This window comes from Falco punctatus, assembly GCF_963210335.1.
Source record: "Falco punctatus genome assembly, chromosome: 11".
In the NCBI taxonomy this organism is placed as follows: Eukaryota; Metazoa; Chordata; class Aves; order Falconiformes; family Falconidae; genus Falco; species Falco punctatus.
Window position 1 is genome coordinate 21,203,194 of NC_137591.1, and position 23,153 is coordinate 21,226,346.

The window sequence follows — 23,153 nt, forward strand, 5'->3', positions numbered from 1 at the left end:
CGTGTGCGTATGCAGATACACACATTGAAAGGAAGAAACCCCCAGATCTACAGCAACACACTTTTGAAACAACAGGAGAAACCTGAAATCCCCTCTGCTAAGTGCAGCTCTGCATTTATGCTGCCTGCAATATTTCTGAACAGCACAATTACTCAACCTTTTAAAGTCGTCTCTGGACCTGCAGCAGAAGATGATCAACAAATTCTTGATGCTGTAAAAAGCTCTTTTTGCTAAATACAGCTGGGAGAGAGGTGCTGGCAACTCCACCGGGACTCCACATGGGAAGGAAAGTGCCCTGAAGTTACATTTACTCCCTGGGCCCTTTCAATAGAGATCAGGGACACCTGGGGTAGAGACTGGGGAGGGCAGGTGAGAGTGATGGCAGGGCGGTCTCCTATTTTAGCATGGGTCCTTGTGATGATTAAAATGGCAAATAACTGTTAAATGTAAAGCATATTTTCCTAGAGCGAAGGACAATGAATACCTTTTCCTCACAGACTGGTACTTCAAATATAAAGCACGGAAAGATAAGCACCGCCAGTGAGGAATCTAAAAATATGTCTTGTTAAGCTTGATTAACGAGCTAATAAAAAGGTATAATAAGAAAAAATCCAATTAAAACATCTTGTGAGATTTCTCTCAAACAGAAATAAAGAACCCAAGAGAATGGTAAAACTTTGAAAAATTAGTATGATCCAGATGACAGCCTTAGTATTCAAGCCTACAGTACATCAGTTTTATACTTTCTTTGACTGGCTGTCCTTTATTTATCATCTCTCATGTGTGCTGTCTGGAATTCTGATCCTCCACGAGTTTTATTTTGTAACTACCTCACAGGTATAACATCTGAATTTAAATACAGACATATTAAAAACCCTGGCATTATATGGGCTGTAGGTACTCACTCTATTCAGAAAACCTGGCACAACGTGCGGTGCTCACAAACAGTGAAATAAAAGCAAACCCAGAGGAAACCAAACTTCATCCATCACCTATATATAAAGTCAGAAAACAAACTAGCACACTTGTCTTGTCATTGATGGACAAAAGGGCAGAGTAGGAAGAGTAGAAAAATTATATTCTGATATTCACTTGTCATCGGTATCTGGTACCCGAGGGTAACCAGGGGATACGGAGCAGGCAGGACAGTGGAAAGGAACTGTGAAAGACGCAAGAGGTGGGAAGAGCTGTAGATGCGGCGCTGAACGACGACCCCCTGCTCCCCCAGGACCCCCCCGCCCGCACCCTGCCGAGCCGGGCCGGCGAGCAGCACCCAGCCGGGGCCGCGCACCAGGGCCGCGGGGCTCCGTGCCGGGACACAGCGCACAGCAGCAGGGCACAGCCGGGCTGCACGGGGTCAGCAGGGAAAGAAGGCGGAGGCTCTCGTACCAGGGCAGTCTTGAAACTACCGAAATTGCCTATTTCACGCTTCCGATCCACACCCTGCCACCGGCAGCATCCCAGCGCCAGCCCAGGCGCGTCCATCTCCCTCTGGCGGCTGGCGCCCGGCAGGAGCTACGGCCCCCTCGGGTCGTGTGGCTCGGAGGGTTGTTTTGGTTTTTTTCAAAAAAACAAACATGAAAATGTCTTAGCACAGATTTTTGTAATTACACAAGCATGTTCCTTTTCTCTTTGCACAGTTCAGTGAATTTTTAGTGTTTATTTTTATTACTTTCTTTCAAGTTCCTATGGCTCAGGACTTCACGGAGAAGCATGAAATCCCGAATTAATTGCCTCACGAGGTTTCACAGATGAAAGGCTTTTCAAAACCGCTGGATCACGGGCTTTGCCTTTTCCAATTTGACAGCAAGGGGACCGGGGCACACACGGATGACCTTGTGTCCGCCCGCGACTGCTCAAGCCGACCTGGGGAACCGCGTCCCCGCCGGCCCGGCCCAGGCCCCGCAGGTGGCGCCGGGAGGCGCACACGGGGGCCACAGCGGCCGCCCCCGCCGCCTTACCGGCCGTCCCGGCGCTGCAACGGGCGGCACTGCCCGCTACGCCGCGCTCAGCGCTGGCTGCTTCGGGCCCGCTCGGCTCGCCTGCCTGCACCCTCGGCGGCTGTACCGGGCTTACACGTCGGGTGCCCCTCTGCCCGCGCCTTCCCAGAGGCGGCGTCCGCTCGTCCTCACACGCCGGTCTCTGACCTCAGCGCGACCGCTGGCCGCGGTGACACAGCTGCCGCCCCGAGTACGCGGCTCGGCGGCCCCCCGGCTGCCCCCCGCCCCGCGGCACGGCACACGCCGTTCCCAGCGCCCGGGCCGGCCGCAGCGGCGATCCCCGCGGGCGGCTCCCCGAGGGCAGGCGGCGCGGGGAGCTGGCGGCACGTGAGCGCCCCACGCCGCCTCTGTGGGCGCTGGGAGCCGCCCCCGGCCCCGGGCGGCCTCCGCTGCCAGGCCGCGGCCCCGCCACCCCCGGAGGGGCAGGCCCGTCCCGTCCCGGCTCCGCTTCCCACTTCCTCCCGGCCCGGCAGGGCGGCCCTCCCGCCGACGTTTCCACTCCTGCGCACTGGCCGCGCCCCCCGGGCCGGGCCGGGCCGGGCCGGGGCCGGGGGCGGGCCGCGGGCGGGGGCGGGGGACCGGCGGGCGGCCAATTGCGGTCCCCTGGGGAGCGGCTCTGGCGGGGCCGCCGCCCGCGCTCGCAGGGAAGGATGGAGGCCGAGGGCCGGGTACCGGGGCCGCCGCTCCCCCCGCCTTCCCCCGGCAGCGGGGGAGGGGCTGGGGCCCGGGCCGATGCCCCCGCGGGTGCCCCCGGCGCGGCCCGGGGGCCGCCGCTCGCCGCCGCCGCCGAGGTGCTGTCGTTGGACGACGAGGAGGACGACCTGGAGGTGTTCAGCAAGGTACGGCAGCGCCCTCCGGGGGCCGGGGCCGGGCCTGGGCCGCTCCCTGCCTCGCCGGCACTTTGCCCCGCCGGGCGCCGGGCGGGCGGGGGCGGCGCGGGGCAGCGGGACGCGGGGGTCAGGGCCGCCGACCGGCGGGGCGGGGGCGGGGGCGGCTGCTGCCGCCGCCCGGGGGAAGCACCGGGCCCCGCCGGCCGCCACCGCGACCCTCTCCCCCCCCGCCGCCCCCCCAGCCCCGGCAGCCCAGCCCGGCCCGGCCCGGCCCGGCCCCGGGGGCGTTCGCTCGCGCGCGGGCGTGGGGGCTGCTGCTGCGGCCGGGCCGCGCTGCGCTCACCCTGCGCTGCCGGGACATCCGTGGCCTTACCGGCACTCGCGGCTGTCATGTACCGCGTGTGTGTCTGTACATTAAATAAACGCCCGTATTTAGTAATTGCAGATGTATGTAAATTAAATAAATATCTCCGAGTTTCAGTTTTGAGCTTTCGTTTGAAAGGTGAGGGGGAGCCTGGCACTGCCATGTAGGAGGCTGGAGAAGGTGACAACTTTTTTGTGAAGGGAATAAAAGGACCGTAACTGACGGTTCGCTGGAGCCCGCGCTCCGACGGCGTGCGGTTAGCCAGGTACGTGGCACCAGGCTCGCCAGCATCGCCTGCTGTAATTAATCCAACAAAGTGCAATCTGGCTGCCGTGGGTACCGTTTCTCATGTTGTACCGATGTGGTCAAGATGAGACTTACCTCTTGCCTCCTCAGCCCGTAAAGAAGAGAGTGTGTTGTGGGTCTGCTGGCCTTAACAAGGCAGCATCTAAAATATAGCATGGGGACATACGGAGAGCATAGGTGGGTAAAATGTGTACAGGGGACTGAGGCCCCTGCACCTTCTGAGACCTCTGAACTGGTGACAGGATGTGCGACACTGGAGAGAAACAGCAGACGTGTTTCCTATTTGAAAATGCAACAACAGACATACTTTCAGTAGGACCAATTGTCATATGAATTAAACATGCATTCTGTTTCTGTACCTGAGATACATTTTTTGGTATGCTTGGATAAAAACATTGGAATCAGAGCTTCTTTCTTGGGAGCTATGTATTTAAACTTTGACTGTAGTAAAATTCTCGACATTCATGGATTTTAAGGCCAGAAGGGACTATTAGGTGATTTAATAGTCTGTAACGTGCAAGAGGTCAGGCTAAATTTCACCACGTTATCTGTGTTTTTCTGAAGCGTAACTAGGGTCTTGGCTAAATCATATTTTCTAGGAAAGCACCAGTCTTTGTTTGGCATAAAGAGATGAATGATTCACTGAACTTGCATGCAAAAGCAGTGCTAAAATATAATTCTAGTTGTTTGCTTCTTACTTTGAATCCTGCTTTTACTAGGTAAGCTCAGGCAGTTCTACTCGCAGGCATCTGCCTGTTAATACAGCGTATTGACAGTTACGCTGCTTGCTTGTCAAGAGTGATGCTCCCTGGGAATAAAAAACCAAGCGTAGTTGATAAGAGTTGCTGCTGCTAAATGGCAAATATCTGTATCTTTAAATGTCTGCTACCTGAATTAATGCCAAGATATTTCTTATATTAAATCTTACCTATTATTAATGCATACCACATGATAACTTACTAGTGCAAAAAAGAAAAATTGTCATACTATGTGAAAATGCAGCATTCTTTCCAAAGCTTGGTCACCTGCATGTAGTGGTTATATATAGACCAGAAATTCATGGTTTGCTTTCAGGTGCAATTTGAGGGCTGATCTTTTGAGCTGATGAAAATCCGTGAAGTTGATTGGGCATTACACCCTATTTGTTCATGTTCCATATATGCAGGGAAACTGACAGGCTAAATATAGCTTCAGACTAAGTTTTGTAAAATTGATTTTTCCATAACGTACTGTTCCAGGACCACCTTGTTTTAAATTGTATCTTAATGAGGTTTCTCACACCACTGTCTTTAAGGTAGTGGTGTAGCATTTGCAGGCCAAGTGGGACAGCAGCGGCAGTCTGGGGCTCAGCGCCTGAACACTGACATCGACTTCATCTTTCTCAGTTTAGTCAATGAAATGTACCAGCTACCAAAATGGTGAAAAATGATATTCTTAAAAATTGTCAGCCTCAATACCCTAAGTTATTACTCAAGATGTAAACAGAGGGGTTTATTTTATGAAAATTCATAGACATTTAACCTGATAGTGTCATAAACCATTGACCTGGTATCCTGTGACATATCTCAAATATTATAGACTAGCATCTTCTTCGACAACTCTGATAAAGCATTTCATGATGTGATGTGCGTTTCACTTTATCCTAGTTTCCTTTACTGTGGAAAAAGTTCTGAGGTCTTCTTGGCAGAGACAACTTCTGGGAGTTGAGTTATGAGTCACACAAATACGTTTTCAACCTGCTTTAGATGCATTACTTTCAAAGTATAGAGCACCACACATGTATTGCAATACCCGTTCCGTTAATCATTGCCTTCCTCATTACCTGATACGATGACCTAGCATTGACAAAGCTGTCAGCGCTGTGGTTAATACTTAAAATCTTTAGCAACTCTTCTTTCAAACTCTTATTTTGCAGTGTTAGTCTGCATTTCATAGTTACAGAAGACTCAATTACTGGTATTTTTGGAAAAGATGTACATGCCACTTCAGAATTGCAGAGAGGCTGATTTTTCTTCCGAAACAAGTTGATCAAGGATTTGAGGCTGATTTACAAGTGAATTTTTTGGCCAAGGAACTGTTCTGTCTTCCTGAATCTCTTTGCTTCTTTGAAGAATGCTCCAACAACCAAGCTCTTCTAAGACCGACTCTGCCACCATGTCCTTTATCTCCAGACCTGCTTTGGATCCCTGGTCTCAGAAGACTGCAAGCTCTGGATCCTCACTGGGAGAGAGGGATGGATGGATGAGGCGCACAGGCAACCTTGAGTCAGTGATCTGTGCTCTGGGGAGCAGTGGTGTTAAGGCAAACCCCTGGGCTTAATGTCTTCTACAGAGAGCTGCAGGCCTAGCTGTGTGCTCAGCCTACTTGGAGGCTCCTCCTGCTGTAGGATTGTTCTTCCCTGACTTATTTTTGAGCCTTACTGACCAGTTGCAGCCAGATGTGAGAGTGAGGGAGGGTAACTGCAAGTGTTAAGGGAAGGAGACCCAGAACAAGGCCCTCATGCTGCCAGGAGCTCCTTGATTTTCCATCTGTTTGGTCTCCTGGGCAGTAAATCAAAATGCGTGACCCTGTCTGCTGGCTGGCACGCAGCTCTGTCAGGACTGAAGGGGCTTGGAAGGGAGAAGGGGCACTGTAGGTAGCTGGGGCTGGGGGTGGTGTGGGAAAGGGCATCATTATCTGGGACAGGGCCTTAATGCTCTTTGCATGGATGAAGAGAAAAAAAGGTCTTTTTTTAAAAAGAGAAGTTATAAAACCCAAGAGCTAGAAGAATTCTCTGTTCTTCCTGTGCCACAAAACTCCTTCTGCCCTCATCTGTATTCACACAAAAACATAGTTCAAACCACAAAATTGCAGCTGTATAGAAAACAGAAAATTACCATCTTTTTTTTTTACAGTGATGACATCAGACTTAGATCACATAAACTTCAAGAACCACTGGAAGTAAACCTGAAAGATCATGAGGATGAAGAAGGAGAAACAGATGCTTGTTTGAAACTCGCATGCATTCATTCATGTGCAGATGAACGCTGGATGTATTACAGCGGAACTGAACACCTGCTTATTCTATGGACTGTTATTGCTCGTGTTGTGTTTCACAAACTACATATTCATAAGCCCTTCCATATAAAAATATACTTTAAGAAACCAGCCTGTATAGAACAATTTTTAGTCGCAACCTAGAAGGAGGAATGAAACATAAGATATTAATGATCCACAGAAAATGAGAAAGTATGAAACACATTTGCCTTGATCCAATTTAGGCCTTGCAAAGTCATTATTTCTCAAGTTACACAGCCACTGAAGTCCCTTACATGCTCAAAAGCATTTTTCTTTCCCTGGAAATTTCCCGTTGTCTCAGCGCTTTGAATCCCATGGGCTGCTCTGAACTAGCAGTCCTCCACCTTCACGTAGAGCACAGCCAGCTAGTGCTAGTGGGCAGTGAAAAGTTTCTCTTTTTATCCTCCATCACTCAAGACAGTGCTGCCTGATTGCCACTATAGGAGTCATGTGTGGGGACACGCAGGTGTACAAGCAGTTATACAACATTTGAAGTCTTGCCTTTAGTCTTCCATCTTGCTTTCATCTCCCAGTTCAAAGAACTGCATGTAAGTGATGGGAGGAGAACTGGTACATCAGTGCTTTCTGGGCATAGTTACCAATATAAATTTCTACCCCATATTTGTGGGAGTACATGGATAAATCCAAAGGAGAGGGATGGCGGTAGGCAATGAGGTTTAAAGCAGGAAAAGAACAAGAGAGAACGTGTTTCAGAGAAAGTTCTGATCCAATTGAATCCAAAGGAAGAAAACAACCCTCACCAAGCCCAGCAGCACTGCTGTGGTGTGCTCTTCACTGCCACGAGGTTGGCCTTGGGATGATGCCATCGCTCTAGTTTGTGTGGATGCTTCCACTTCTGGCATGTGAGCAGTTTTCTCCTTAACAACATCCCTTTTCTCCTTGCTCCAATAGTTAGCAAGGCACTGGAAAGGAGAACTCTTTGCCACTCGGTAGTTAGTGTAGTCTAACTACGTTTTTAGAAAACTTCCAGAAAATAGATTAATTTTAAGATTTTTCATGAAAGTACTTCATTGCATTGGATATATTTAAAAAATGTATAGATTCTATGATATTTTAAATATAGTAATTTATTTAAATTGTCCTCATTTATTACTTTTAATGATTTACTCAGTTATTATGCTCTTTTATGGAGTTTGTGAATTTATTTTCCTAGTCACTATGTCCTTCAAGATTTCAGATTAGTAGATCTCATCCAGACTTGCATCTGAGGAAGAAAAGGAGAATTCTTGCCTGTTTCCAGTTTCCACTCCCTTTCTCAGCATTGGGGTGATCACCACTGAACACTCTGAGCACAAGCAGCAGCTATAGGGACATATTCTTAGAGAGCTGTGGTGGAAGTGGTTGATGCTATCAAAAAGTGGGTTTCCACTTCAGCAAAACAGCGGTTTGGCTTTTTTTTTTAGAAATTAAGCAGCAAACTTATTCTGCATCCTTACTGTTTTTCTTTTAAAAAAGATTAATTTTATGTCTCTCTAAACATTTTCTTTTTCAAACTTAATTATAAAATGGATGCAAACAGAAATATCCAATTCCAATAAACATTCTGATTCAGGTTTTGTCTTGTTTTCTTTTAAAATCATAATTTTTTATCCACCCTGTTCAGGTTATTACAGATAATTCAAACTTCCTAAGTCCTGTGTAACTGGCTTCCAACAATTTTAATAAAGTTGATAAGTGTCCTACACAATTACTGGGTGCTTGGATTCATAACTAATTTACCATTCATAGGCAAGTTCTCTTTCTAGCTGTGCATATAACATTCTTTTGAAATGGTAGCTTTTTGCTCTTTCATCAGTTTTAGAATAAATCTCATTTCTTGCATCCTCACTGAAGCAATACCAAAAAGGATAATAGATTTGCTATGTACTGTATAATTCTTTCATCTGCTCCATGTTTTATCTGTTTTATCAGATTATTTAAAAGCTTGCTATTTTAGCATCTGAGGTGTGTTTGTATGTGTGAGTGTGTATACAAAGATGTATTGAAGGGGACGTTCTTATATCTTATCTGTAGGATACATCACTGGCTGAGGTAAACTTATTCAGTCCTTCAATGCCAATATCCCCCTCATCAATGATAAACCAGTATAAAATTGAAGATGAACCAGAATTAAGAGACCTCTTCATTACAGTTGATGATCCTGAAAGCCACATTACAACCATTGAAACATTTATTACATACAGAGTAGTCACAAAGGTAAGCATCTATTCATGGCTATAATGGCTCACATTGATAACAGTAGTAGCATTTTCACTCTTCTTGCATACCATTCTCTGGGATATTGCTAAATTTAAATTACACTCTGATTTTGCCATGAGCTGTCACTAAAACTGTATGAAATTGTGTGGTAGATTCGGGAAAGAAAAATCAGTGTAAATCTGCACACGTGGGTGCTTATGTTCTTTATGCTGAGAAAATATTTATTAATTTTTCAACAGCAAAATCCGTTCTATGTGAGAGTAATATTTTCTGTTGTGATCTTCAGCTGGAATATGAATCAGCAGGACTGATTCAGTTTGAAGACACTCTTATTAGCCCAAATATTTATGACTTTTGGATCAACTTGGACCAGTCTTCTGTCTTGTCTAAATGTTGCCTGCTACAAAGTCTTTCGATTCCATTCTTTTCTAATTGCAGCATCCACTATCACATGGACATTTGTTTCCCATTTACAGTTGCATGCAATTTCTGTGGAAACCACCACAATTCGCCAATGAAAAAGTAATATTAGGAAACAACTAATTGTATTTCTAGATGTCCTGAATGCAAGTTATTTACGGGAAATAAGGAAGAAATTCAGCCTTATGAGACCAGCCAGCTCCTGGGATTACCAGCAAATATTCTGTGGGCTGCATTTTGAGAATTGCACTGTTAATTTATTTTACTTTGAGTTCTCTTTAAAAGATTCATTTAAAACCAAATTTTCAAATGGGAATTATTCATCCTTAAATAAGAGGTGATATCAATTCCTCATAAAATATTTAAAGAGTAGGAAGAGAGCTATTTTTGTTAGGTTGCTAGCAATAATTTTCACTTTATGCATGTTTTTGTAGACGAGAGAACATTTTTTCTTCAGGCAAGTATGGAAGGGCTGCAAGGTGGATTGCTTTTGCTTTTTTATCTATTCTATCCTTTCTTATAGTATTTAATTTGAAGTACTGGTTGTTGATGATAAAGTAATAGCATTCCTCCCACATACCTTGAAAAATTTTTATTCAACCCTCAAAAATGTTTAGATTACAAAAGCGTGTTTTGAGGGGTTTAGAATTTACTTGCATCGCATTATAAATCTGTGCAACAATGAATGCTAAACAGCACACGTTACTTTAATGAAAACATGGGCTCTTTGTGGCTTGATTCTAGAAGATAGAGCAGTGATAAAATAAATCTCATGGTCTGACAATTTTGCAACACTGTAATAAGCATTTTTTCTAGGCATTAAAGGCTTGTTGGCAAGTTTAATAAAGGGCTAGAAAACGGAATTGATGATGGAACACGGAATCCATTAAGCAGCAGAGGAAGTGTTATTGCTATGATATGCTGAAGTTTTCAGGGTCTGAATGCGGGGATTGTTGACTAGTGTCAGCAGGTCCCAAGGACGTATGTCAGCTGTTTGGGTTTTGTTACAGAATGTTAAAAAATGGACTTCCCTCGTCTGCAGATTACTAATCACTTCAGAAGATGTGCCCTAAAAGTGATGGACATAACTGTGATTGCTAAAAGAAAAATGCCACACTAAAATAATGATTGAAATCTTTTGGAAATGTTGTGATAGGCTAATTATTGTAAGTCACTCTGTGTGCTGTTTAGTGCTTGCTTCCCTCCCCCCCCCCGAACTTTGATTTCTTGCTAAAATGGGATGTTTTATCTCTTCAACTAGCTGATCATTGAACTTTAAAAAATTGCAACAAATAACATGGCCAAAATAGAATTATGTATATATTCCCTTACAAGTACTCAAGTTTTCTCCAAAATCTAACCCGATTTTGTTCTTTTTTCGTGGTGGTCTAACCTCAGCCTGTTTTTTCTCCCTCTGGATTTCAGACATCCCGTGGTGAATTTGACACCAGCGAATATGAAGTTCGAAGACGGTATCAGGATTTCCTTTGGTTGAAGAGCAAACTTGAAGAAGCACATCCAACACTGATTATTCCTGTTCGTTTGCTAAAATTTAAATTATTTCTATTTGTTCATAAGATGGCTGCAGTTTTATACAGAGATGTTTGAGGTCTTTCTTCGGGTCTTTCTGAAGTCCCACAAACATTGTATCAATTTATTTTCATTAGCTTTATATGTATGTGATAATTAAAACTCTCATGAAGATACTTCTTACGTTTGCAATTGTGCCACTTGCAGTAATTTGCAGTAATTTATATCCTTTCTTTGTTGTACTTGTATTCTTCTGCACTGTGTGCTACAAGAACCATACCACTGTTGAATATGGTAACTTTGTAAGTTATTTTTTTGCATGGTGGATTTTACAAGGTATACCTATTGTTTCTAGCAAGTAGGAGAACTATTGTAATACTCCAAATATTATGGAAATTGTACAATACATTTCTTCTTTTTTCCTTAGCCATTACCTGAAAAATTCATAATGAAAGGAATGGTGGAACGATTTAGTGATGAATTCATTGAGACTCGAAGAAAAGCTTTACATAAATTTTTGAACCGTATTGCTGATCATCCAACTTTAACTTTTAATGAAGACTTCAAAGTTTTTCTTACTGCGCAGGCTTGGGTAAAATTATTTTTATTTAAAGTTATGTGAAACCACGTTTTTTTGTTCGTAGAGTATATATGGAGTCTCCCTAGTTCAGTATTCAATAGTGTCCTCCCACGACTTGTTACAGCAGTGTCAGAAGGTGGCAGGGGATTTATTGAATATCCATCCCCTGAGATAACCTTTTCTTCTGTGCTCCTGGTAACCATGCATGTGACCATAAATATTGCTGTACCTTCCAAAGCAGGTTTTGTTGCTGCGTTTTGGATTTTTGTGGCAAATTCACCTTTCAACTCTGCATGCTTTTTGCTATACATATAAGCTTCCGAAGTAGTAGTTAAAATTAATTATTGCTTTGGCATGGCACTGTCTTTTTCATCTGCTTTTTAAAAAAAAGATGATACTAGTCTCATAAAAGAAAAATACAGCCTTTGAATTTCCTGTTGTATTTTTGCAAGATGTGTCCAGTTGAAAACTGGAGTTTTGTACTCAGAAAAGCTTGCCTTGAACTTCAGTAAAGGTTATTCTAGCACAACGTATTAAAAAAGAGTTACAAAAAAGATAGATGGATTACTTCTTCCAGTGGGATCATTGTTTGCTTTTCTCAATTACTTCCTTCTGCAATCATTACCTCTGCTTTCCTGTTCAAAAGGCCAAATTGCAAACTAGCCACCTCACCCTAAGGAATGAAAGGGTGAAGGTTCTCTGCCATCTTTAATCATTCTTGCAAGAGTGTGATACACGGCATGCTTGTGTTTGCCCAGAAAGGCTCAGTTAATAAATATACATGATGGTTCTGACACTGGTCTAAAAATGTTAAAGTAAGATTTACACATGCAAAAGACACACAGAGGCTTTAAAGTATGCATTATTTTCAGAGAATTTAAAAAAGTATTTGGAAGTAAACACGGCTTCTTTTGTCTTTAGGAACTCTCCTCACACAAGAAGCAAGGTCCCAGTTTGCTGAGCAGGATGGGACAGACCGTCAGAGCTGTAGCATCCTCAGTAAGAGGAGGAGTGAAAAATCGTCCTGAAATGTTTACAGAAATGAACAACTACATGGAAACATTTAGTCAGAAAATAAATGTACTAGACAAAATAGCTCATAGAATTTACAAAGAAGAAAGGGGTAAGTAGAAAGCAAGTACCGGTTTTATTGATTTAAGAAGTTAATATATTGGAAAAATAAATTAGTTTCCATTATGCCAGGCAAAATACACTTTCTGGCAAGCACGGAAAAGGGAAATTTGTGCTTATACTGTGCTTTTTATAATGGTCATTATTTTGGCAGACCTTCAAGTTAGTTTGAATAAGTTGTTAATAGAAAGAGTTTTAACATGTCATTGAAGTACTTGAGAAGGAACTTAGAAGAGAATGTAGCAAGTCTGGCTGTCTTTTTCCTTGTGTTTTTTGGAAAGCTGCATGACCTTTTGTTTTGTACTTTCACTGGAATGTAAGTAGTCACAGTTTTCTGTGCTGTCTCATACTAGCATAATGCTGTCTAGATTCCAGATCTCTAAACATCTCTCTTTGGGTTTCATTCTGCACCTTTTTTCTGTGTTGACCAAGTAGATTTTAATTGTTTTACATAGCTTTACTGCTGGCCATAATTTTTGTCATGGGAAACTGTGCCTCTTAAGAGTTTCCTTAAGAAGGATGACTGAAATCTCATTTTTTTCCTTAATTAACAGCAATTTGCACGCCTACTTGGAACGCTAAATTACTGGCTTTCTGAGATTGACCCTGATCTCAGGTTAGGCCCGTTCAGTAGAATTCCCACTGGTCAGCACCTGAGGGATCTTATTGTCTGTATAATATAATTTGAAGAGCTCCACTGTGTTCTCTAATAACTGAGGCCTTGTGCTTTATTGTGCAGTGCCAGATCACAGTGTGTCCTCACTAAACTGGAGGGGTGCTACAAAAGGAAAATACATGTTGGTGAAAAGAGTTCCTTTTGATATTGCTAATTTCAGTGGAAACAGCTGGCTGAGGTCCATAGGTTCAAGGCATCGGTGCCAAAATATTTCTTGGAAAACCTTATTAATTTTGACATGCTCCCAAATGCTGTAGGTTAGAACTTCTTTCTAGATTTTCCAGATAGCACTTGTCAGAACACTTGTGTGCAGGGCCGCACTGTTGTGGATGTGAACTGTTGAGAGCTGTGGTTCAGAGAACATTCCTGCTTCTGGTAGCTTAACATGGGATTCTTAATTACATCTTCCATGGAGGTTTTTTTTGTCCAATTAACCTCAAAGTAAACATTACACTCTTCATGCCACCCAGCTGCTTTGCATCTTTTCTTGGATGTTTCTTCATTATAAATTTAGTTGTGATGAAATTGTGTTTTCAATACATGACCAATGCATTCGTAGTACCCTCCTGTGAACACGCAGCTTCCAGGTCATATCCAGCCTTGCCCGAGTTTAGCCTTACCAAATGGCACAATGAATTAATTGGCCTGGAGACACAAGAGAAATAATACGTAGGATATCCTTGTATTTAGATTAATAAAACCTACTAAAAGAGATAACACATGCAGAACTGGAGTGAACTTCGGTGTGTCATCTGAAGCTTTTGGGACACACCAAGGCTGCTAGCTTTAATAACCAAGACAGGATCCAGAGCATTCCTGTAAGCAGAGAAATTCAGGACAGCAGAAGCAAGTCAGACCAATTGCTGCTTGGGGCTGCTATGGCTCCTGTCCCTCTCTATGAGGAGAACATAAAGTAATTCAGGCCATTGGGTCATCTTGAATACAACTCTTGAGGTCTACCTGTGTTTGTGTATCCTTTTGAAATCACTGGGCCATTTTTGCTGATAGATTTCTAGGAACTACTTAATTACAATACATCAATTAGTTTATTCATGAACAATGAACTGCAGTTTACTTATCTTGGTCATTTAATTAAACGTTAGCCTCGGTCTCTTGCTTTGTTCACAGTAAATATGAGGTTGCAGTTAGTATCACTTAGACAACTACCAATGAACAAAAGAGTAATATATGTATATGTTCCTGTTAAGAGTATTTTAATGAAATGAAGGAGTACGGCCCCATCCACACACTCTGGTCAGCATCAGAAGAAGATATAGCAGACTCCCTAAAAGGTGTTGCCAGCTGCATCGACAAGTGTTGCAAGGCTACGGAGAAGCGAATGGCAGGGCTCTCGGAAAACCTGCTGCCCATTTTACATGAATACGTTCTCTACAGTGAAATTCTGATGGTAAGGTTTTCTTAAGGATTGCTGTGGCTGTGTATAAAATTTGGCTTAGTCCAGTGACAAACTCTAGAAGAGAATTTGTAATGATGAAAATGATTTTGCAGTCCCTCTGTTGTTACTAAACGTGCACAGCACAGGATAGTTGTCCGTTAGCAGAGGATCCAGCTGGTCCTGTTTCCCTTGCTAATCAGGCAAGAGGCGCCCCTTCCAGCTGAGAAGCGCTGGATAGTTCTGCGTGGCAGGCAGCCCTTGGTAGCTGTGCTAAGGAGAGCCTGGTTGTGCCACCTTCAGAGCGCACTGCGTTGTCGCAGAGGGACGGGAACAGAAAGGTTTGGAAAACAGCAGCTAAGACCTCCTCTGACACTGCTGAAATATGAACTCATCGAGTAACAGATTGTGTGGGGGAAAAGGAGTGGAGAGGTTTTTCCCTTTCTAGGAGATGTTCCTAAACTATGTTTTCTTTTTCCAGAACAGCAGGGAACTTCCAGTCCCTGTGCCATTATATAAGCATGTGTTAGTCTTTGCCCTAAGATGATGTTCTCAGTTCCCTTTATGTACATATTTTTCTTGCACTTGGAGAGAATGTAAAAAATCTGAGTACAGAGTTGATAAACTCAGTGCTGATGGATAATCAACATAATTAAGTAACTGAATTCAGCATGTCATAATTCCCACTCTGCTGCCTCCAGAAAGCAAAAATGTGTACAAACCCCTCTTTGTTTAGGTTTTGAGCGGTGCAAGATGCAGTATCTGTTCTTGCCTTGCTGCTGGGAACCCAACTCCTACTGCGGTAGTTTCTGAGTAGGGGCTTAGAGCGTGTTACGGGGCATGGGTAGAGCAAGACCCAAGTTAACTGAGCCTTTGCTGGCACTATGCAGAACATTGCCAGTTTCTTGGTAAGGCTTAGCTACCAGAAGGTTAAGAATTACTGCTGCAATGACTTCTATCTTTAAAACAAGCTCCACTGAAAGAAGGGCCATACAAAATGTCCTGTATCTCACAGGCCTCATTATTCACATGTACGTGCAGGTAAATGGAGGTAGGTACTGCTTTGCTTAAAGATCTAAAGCGATCACTGTCCTAGCAATTGCAGGTCTTCTTCCTCTCCCTCACTTCCAAACTTATTTTTTCAGAACTTCTGTTACCCATGATGAGCAATCCTAGCCTTTGCTATTGAAGAGAAGCTGCCTGCCCATTGCCTTCTAGTTTGCAGCCTGGCTCACCCTTTCTCAGGCATTCTCTTCTGTCCAGAGCACAGAGGAGTTTCTGTGGACAAACCCCAGAATGACTCCCTGGCTCTTCATGCACGTTACTTACAAGTAGCTGTTGCCCGTTGCATTTTTTTTTCCACTTGCAGTGTTCTTGATGCAACACTTGCCAACGCAGCATTAGGCTGCCATGAGGTCCTATCTGGATGAAAATCTTCTTCCACGAGTTCATTCCTGTTCTACAGCTGTTCCATTCCTTTCATTCACCGTAGATGTTTATTTTTCCAATGGCTTATTTCCCTCTCACAGTTTGGAGAGGGCATGACTAGTCACAACCAAAACACAAGAGGGGAAGTGACACACTAGTAAAACCTGCTTTCAGAGGTGTGTTTAACCCCCGTCACAGGGACCTTTGTGCGGTGCTGCACATGTGCAGAAGAAGGTACGGTCAATGCAATACATTCCTTGTATTTTCTAGTGTTGGGAGTTCAGCCTTAAACTGGGGAAAGAGATGAATTCATAGCTAAAATATTTACATCTGGGCTGGCTCCTTCCTACCTAACTCACAGAACAGATCTGGGGTGTGCAGAGTACTGCTGTGCCTCAGGGCACAAATTGCAGCAATAAATTGGTTATGGGGCCACATAAAACTATTTGAGGGTTTTGTGGCAGGGTGCCATTAAATATTACACAAAAAAACTATAGAAGTATCATAATATTTTTTTCAAACACAGTCCCTCTGTTTGCTGTTAGAAGTCAGCACTTGTCTATAGTTGTAGCACATTAATATTAAAATAATAGGTTTTATCTTGTAATTTAAGGAGTATTTGTGATAGAAGTTGCCAAATAGTCACTAAAACAGTTTTAAAGGAGGCAAAAGAAATGGTAAAAAAGAGAAAGCATTTGTAATATGAAGGAAAGCTGTTCGAGACATATTTTGTTTGCTTCTGTGTTTGCAGCTAAGTATTTTCTGTATTTATCTAATCAAAAGATATTCTGAAGTACTGAAGTATAGGTTTACATTTATTCTTATTTATTCAACTATAAAGCATTAGTATGTATTACTAATCTATTACTCAGAACTGTCCAAAGTCAGGTTTACTGATTTTTTCTAGTGAGTACCTGTTCAAAAAGAAACATCAAAAAATTATTTGAAAATTAACCTCCTAAATTGTTCTATTGTGTTTGTTAAGAACTCTGTAAAATAAGACAGCTAGAGAAAGTAGAGCTGCTTGTGTCCTGTGCTGTTTCAACATGCCCTGTGCTAGAGGTGATTACTGAAAACCTCTTCAGTATATGCAGGAGAAGCAGTAAAACCAGTTGTGGCAAGGTAATGTAAAACAAGGTTTTGAAATTTATAATTATATATGTCCCGTTTCTGATTTTCTTTTTCAAAGGGACTAAAGGACATTTCTGCAAGATAAGCACACCTGAGTGTGCTTTTACAGATGAGGAAACTAAGGCAAAGAGAAATTTGTAAGGCTTCGTCAAGGTCACAGAGCAAATGAGCATCGGAAATGGAAATTTAATCTGTAATACCATTCCTGTTTTGTAGTTTAACAAGTAACGTTTCTTCCCCTTTCTAATTATTTTTTGACATTATGCTAAAAATCCAATACCCGATAAGACAGTTTTAAAGGAGGTAGTAATTACATATGCTGAAAATAAGCTAGTATATCGATGTTAGAACATCTATCATTTTAATGATAATTTTATCTGATGTTTCTGAACTACATTTGGGACTTGCAAAATAATATCGAAGGTTAAAGTCACAATTTCAATAATGCTTGGTAAACCATTTTTAGTCATCCTACTTTCTGTTGTAACTTTTACTCAAAGAAGATACTTTTGTTCATGAGATTTGGCAAACTCATTGTGCTGTTTTAAAATAGGAATATACAGTAAGTTGAGCTTAGTTAAGTTAGTTGAGTTCAGATACTAAGTAAACCGCTGTTGCAGCTTTTCTCATACAGCGAGCAATGATATTGTATATGTCAGATTCTTTCGGCACCGATTTTGGATTTACTAAGATTCTTGAAAAACACATAAGATAAAACACAGGTATTGAAAAATTGGTCTTCATAATTTTAAGATTTTTTTTTGGAGGAAAGTACATGTATCACATCAAAATTATTAAATGGCATAATTCTGTGATCTTGCTTAAATTATTAATTAGGCAAGTTGTTTGATGGGTGGTTTTCTGAATAGATGTCTAAAATTTGGTGTAATTTACTTCTTTTTTTTTCTCTTCTGTATTAAGGGTGTTTTGAAAAGGAGAGACCAAATTCAAGGCGAGCTTGACTCCAAAGTTGATGCTTTAGCCAATAAAAAGACAGAAAAGGATCTGGTGAGTATGTACAGAAAGCTGAAATTTCCAGGCCTTAGTAACTGCAAAAGATGATCCCCTGAAGAAAGTGTGTCCTCTGAAGCCGTGCTTTGTAACTGGATGGTGCCTCTGTAATTCTCATACTTATTCTGAAAAGGTTTGGTCTTTGTAGCTATGTGTGCCAGGCAAGGGAGATCGTGAAAAGATGCAAAACTTCAGTAGACAAGCTGCTGGAGCAAAGGAATGGTAATAGTGGGCGACTGCTGTGTTTTGTCAACACAGATTGTACCACAGCTTATTTTTAGCATTTCCGTTTACTTCTACACTGGGAGTTAAAAGAAAGTAAGACTGGCTGTAGTGCTCTCGTAGCTGCTGCGCCATTCTGGTAGGAGAAGGAGAGGGAGAGGAGGTGGTTAGAATGAGCGAAGCTGTTCATTAAACTAATTTGAAATAAAAAGTTCTGGATTCTGTTCTTTCAGGTTTCAGTCTTATTTGGTTGGGCCCAGGGATATTATTTTACTTCCAGTATGACAACTTCATTAATTCTAGTGAAGTCAGGCCCATGGGAGCAGGCATCCCCAAAACCGTCGGCAAGGCTCAGCAGGCCAATGATAGGGAACTTCTGGGATGCATATTGGCATTTTAAAATTTTTGGTTAACTCTCAGCCTAAATAATGTCCTTTTAGCACAGTGTTAACACAAGGTGTTACACAGTGTAAATAATATGTAATTGACAAATAATAATAACAACAGTATTTTAATACATCAAAGGAGATAGTCCGTGGCATTTCAGATACTTTTTATTAGGGTTGTCATAATTAGCTTTCATGTAAAGATGAGCTGTTTAGATAGTTTTTGGTACCTGAAATGCATATTTTTATTATTTCTTGTCACTGAGCTGAATAAATAATACATTGCCACTGTCTGATATCTACTATGGCTATGGTATGTTGTGTCTTGCAGTGGGACAGTAAGTACAGACCTCTGGGTCTTTTTTCTCCTGAAGTAGAAATTCTGTTTACTTCTATCTTATATTGTCCTCTCATTTCACTGCCTTTGTGTTCTCTCATCTGTTTTTTTGTTTCTGTACTTCCTCTGGTGCTTCTCCTGCCCTTTGTCCTTAGTTAATGTATAAAGTCTGAAGCTTTTAGAAAATGCACATGTGGGTGCCCCACAAGCCGGCAGCATGCTTTAGTTGCATTGCATGTAAAAGCACAGTATATATTAAGAGTGATCCTTATGGGTCCCTTCCAATGTGAGATAGTCTGTCATTCTAAGAATTTTTTCTGGTAGAAAGGAGTGTAAGACGTCATTGCATAAGTTAATTATATGCAGCTAGTTGTATCAACTTTGTAATGTTGTGTCCCTTTTAATCAGTACTTCCTATTTGTATGGTTTGTTGGCAACCTGCTAAGAACAGTTGCATTTGCACAGAGTGATTCAGCAAAGAATTCCAATGTCACAGAGCTCGTTCAGCAGCTAGTCGTACTGCTGCCCACCATAGGTAAGAGAACATTGCCTAGCAGGATGTGGTCTTTCCAGAATGTGTTACCGTTATAATCTGATGGGGTCCTCAAACCAGGTGCATACACTGTCTTCTCCTGAACTGTTACAGACAAAAAGGATTGTTTTTCTTTTAGCATAGAGCTGATCATGCCATGTCGATTTGATATTGACAATGGTTTACTCCATAAGGAGATGTTTGTACTTGCTTCCAGTAAAGTTTTGAGATCAGTTTGCACAACCTGGTCTTTTTCACTGTTTGTTTCCAAAACTGTTTTTACAGTTTTGGTAAAAGCCTTTGGACAGCGTGATTACCCAGGTGTTCAGACTTTTGTTTTATCTTTCCAACTCCTCTGTTTCTTACTCATTTCAAAAAACCCTGTTTCTGAGAGCCTGATTCTCCTTGCAGTCTCATGAGAGCAGTAAAACAGATGTCAGTCTAATCTAATCGTAAAATCCTCTGTTCTCTAATTGAGTGGCAGCTGTGTCCTGAAGACTTTTTCTTAATTAGATGTCGAAGGCTTTTTCTATTAATGATAGTTTGGCCACAGAGAATGGTGTACTACTATTTTTAACAATTCAAGTAACTTGTTAGTTGTTTTCATCAGGTTGTTACGATGTTCTAATTTTTATTATGTGTTGAAATATTTTGCTGCCATTTTTAAGCAGACTGATTTCAGAATAAAAGGTGGTCATAACAGAGGTACTGTTACTGGAATTGGTGTCAAACACTGAGTTTGGCTGTATTTGCGCATTTCTATTCCTAAGCAGAACTCGTGTAGCGGCTAATGATCTCATAGGTGTCAGATTGAACTGGTCAGTGCCATCTAGTAGCCAGAATTCTGCTGACAATGAGTGGTGTGAACTCTAATCTTGAAGTACATATTGTCCTGGTTTCAGCTGGGATAGAGTTAATTTTCTTCCTAGTAGCTGGTAGGGTGCGGTGTTTTGGATTTAGGATAAGAATAATGTTGCTAACATGCTGATGTTTTTAGTTGTTACTAAGCACTGGGTACACTAAGTCAAGGACTTTTCATCTTCTTACCCTGCCTCTACTACTACCAGTGAGTAGGCTGGAGGGGCACAATGAGCTAGGAGGAGATACAGCTGGCTCAGCTGACCCAAAACTAGCCAAAGGGATATTCCATACCATATGATGTCATGCTCGGCATATAAACTGGGAGGAAAGCTGGCTGGGGGCTGGTGCTTGGGAACTCATCAGTCGGCGGGTGGTGAGCAATTGCATTGTGCATCACTTGTTTTGTACATTGTAATTCTGTTGTTATTATTTTCCATTTCTTTTCTATCCCATTAAACTGTCTCTGTCTCAACCCACAAATTTTACTCGTTTCCCCAGTTCTCTCTCCCATCCCGCTGGGCGGAAGGGCAGTGAGCGAGTGGCTGTGTGGTGTTTAGCTGTCTGCTGGGTTAAACCACCATGATTTCCACCATAGAGATGGAATCTCAGACTGTCATTAGAGCTGATAAAAGGCGTAAGATCTTTAGCATTGGTCACAAATGCTAAACAAAATGGCAAACATTAAATGATTTAACAAACAGGAGGTTATACAGCAGGAGAATACAGAACATCCCCAAGGTCAGCGCAGCTGAAATAGGCTGGAATCTCAAATTAAACCTTATGAGATGTCAGGCTCATTGGCTGGGAAAACACATTTTCTTGAGCTGTGCTTCTGCCACCAAGCTTTTAGAAAGCTGCTTGTGGTGCTGCTAAAAAGCCAAAACCTTGTCTCCCATGCCAAAATTCAGTCCATGAAGGCGGCAGTTGTTCAGGGTGTGGAAGGTTTGAAGGCTGTGCTTTTGGATGCAGGCTGTGACAGGGATCCTTGGGAGGACTTTGGTGCCCTCCTGCTTGTCTAGACCTTTTTTACTTCTAGAGCTCTGGCTGTAAAGACGTTGGAGTTTTTTGACTCCATTGCTCCCACACTCCATTCTGAAGGCGTACACAGCAATGCTAGTGCCTCCCTCTGTGGTTTGGGAGTTTTCAACAGCTTTGGTACTGCCACTAGTGTTAACAGTAATTCTGACAAAAGGTTGGTGTAATGTGCTCTGACAGAACCAGATAAGCATTAAATGCTAACTTAAGGACTCCAGTATTCAGGCTTGAAACTGAGTAGTAAAGAGATTAAATGCTGAATCTATCACATTCTGAATATATCTTATGTTTTAACTGCAGGCTAAAAAGGGTTAGTATCACCAAGCTGTAGGATTATTTCATGTAGCAGATAGAAAAGCATGCTATTTTGCATAGTGAGATAGTGTAAAATGCTGCGTCACTTACCAGGTAGTTTGGCTCACGGGCCAAGTCTCTTTGGCTACAGGCTCACTGTTCACGTCGGGTAGTGCTCTGCCCTAGCTGCCTCCCACCTTCCCGTCCTGTGCTCTGATGTCTGGTTAGCACTGTGCTGGCTTTTTCTGGCCATCACTGATGTGAGGTTTAACTTACCACACAGGCTGCCTCAGTGAGGTCAACATAAAAAAATGGATCCAGAATCATATTTACTTTGAAGGATAACTTGTAACAATGTACATCTTATAAATGAGGAACACACTAGGCAGATGTTTTTGTTGAGACTAAGCCATTGTTCTTTGATTTCTGCTGTCATGGCCCCTGAAGAGGGTGGCATTTGTGTTTCTTTTCAGTTGTGAAAAAGTAGATCTTATACCTCTGTACCTGAGATGAGGGAGTGCGGCATAACGCCGTCTTTAGACCTTAAGTCCAACCCTTGCCTTGATACAACAGACAGTTTCTTTTGGGCTTTACAGGGTGATGTGTAAACCACATATCCAGGCAGGGATGTAGAACAGTCTGCCTGTCCACATGATGTGACTACACCGTGGAAGAAAGTCATAGTTCCTAGAAAAGGCAATACAAAAACAAACTGAAAAATGAATATCTTAAAGATATGAAGGACAAGATAAGGGGAAGCTGCTGCAGCCAGGACTTCTAAGTTGGAAGAGTTCTTTATGTCTATAGCCTAGCTCATTCCCATATAGGGACTTTTTCTGCAAAAGCAGAAAATGGATCCAACTGCCTTTCCTACTCTAAATCATTTAAAAATATTCACTTTTCAGTATTCGGTGTGCATTCATTTTTGGTGTTTGAAGGAAAGGCAATTAACTTGGGACATGTCCAAGATACCAAATCCAGCTGCCTGTAATTCCTTTAAAGGAAATTTCCCCACATTCAAGTTTTGGATTGACCTTTTCAGATTGAATACAGTGTTGGTAGTTGAAATTACCCTTGTCCATAGTTTAATTACTGGTCTGTCTAGATAATTGAACTTGGACTTTTCAGTAAAGTAGAAATAATATTTTGCATTTTGTTCTCGATTAATAACCAGTATTTCATTAATCTAGAAGTGTGGCAAGGGAAATCAATGTAGAAATCAAGTCTAAACTAGAAACATTTATTCATCTGTGTATTGTGGAATGTGGAGAAAATCCATTCAGATGAAATTTTCAGTTTTACTAGCTGAGTTTTTGGTTACTTTAAGAGCTGAAGGATTCTAGTATGTCAGACTGAATTGTGATCTGTGGTTTGTGAATTAAGCACTGGGCTGAGGTTCTGTGACCATT

At 42.3% G+C, this 23,153-nt stretch overlaps 1 protein-coding gene across 1 annotated transcript in view; it reads left to right on the top strand.

Annotated features, from left to right (window-relative positions):
* Positions 1–2,319: 2,319 nt before the first annotated feature.
* The window catches only part of SNX7 (sorting nexin 7), a 51,612-nt gene continuing 30,778 nt past the window's right edge, over positions 2,320–23,153 (top strand). The window contains exons 1-7 of the mRNA XM_080407125.1: positions 2,320–2,839; positions 8,592–8,774; positions 10,623–10,733; positions 11,155–11,319; positions 12,229–12,430; positions 14,323–14,522; positions 17,988–18,074. Coding sequence (XP_080263251.1) covers positions 2,651–2,839; positions 8,592–8,774; positions 10,623–10,733; positions 11,155–11,319; positions 12,229–12,430; positions 14,323–14,522; positions 17,988–18,074 — 1,137 coding nt within the window. The 5' untranslated portion in view covers positions 2,320–2,650. The remainder of the gene's footprint in view (positions 2,840–8,591; positions 8,775–10,622; positions 10,734–11,154; positions 11,320–12,228; positions 12,431–14,322; positions 14,523–17,987; positions 18,075–23,153) is intronic.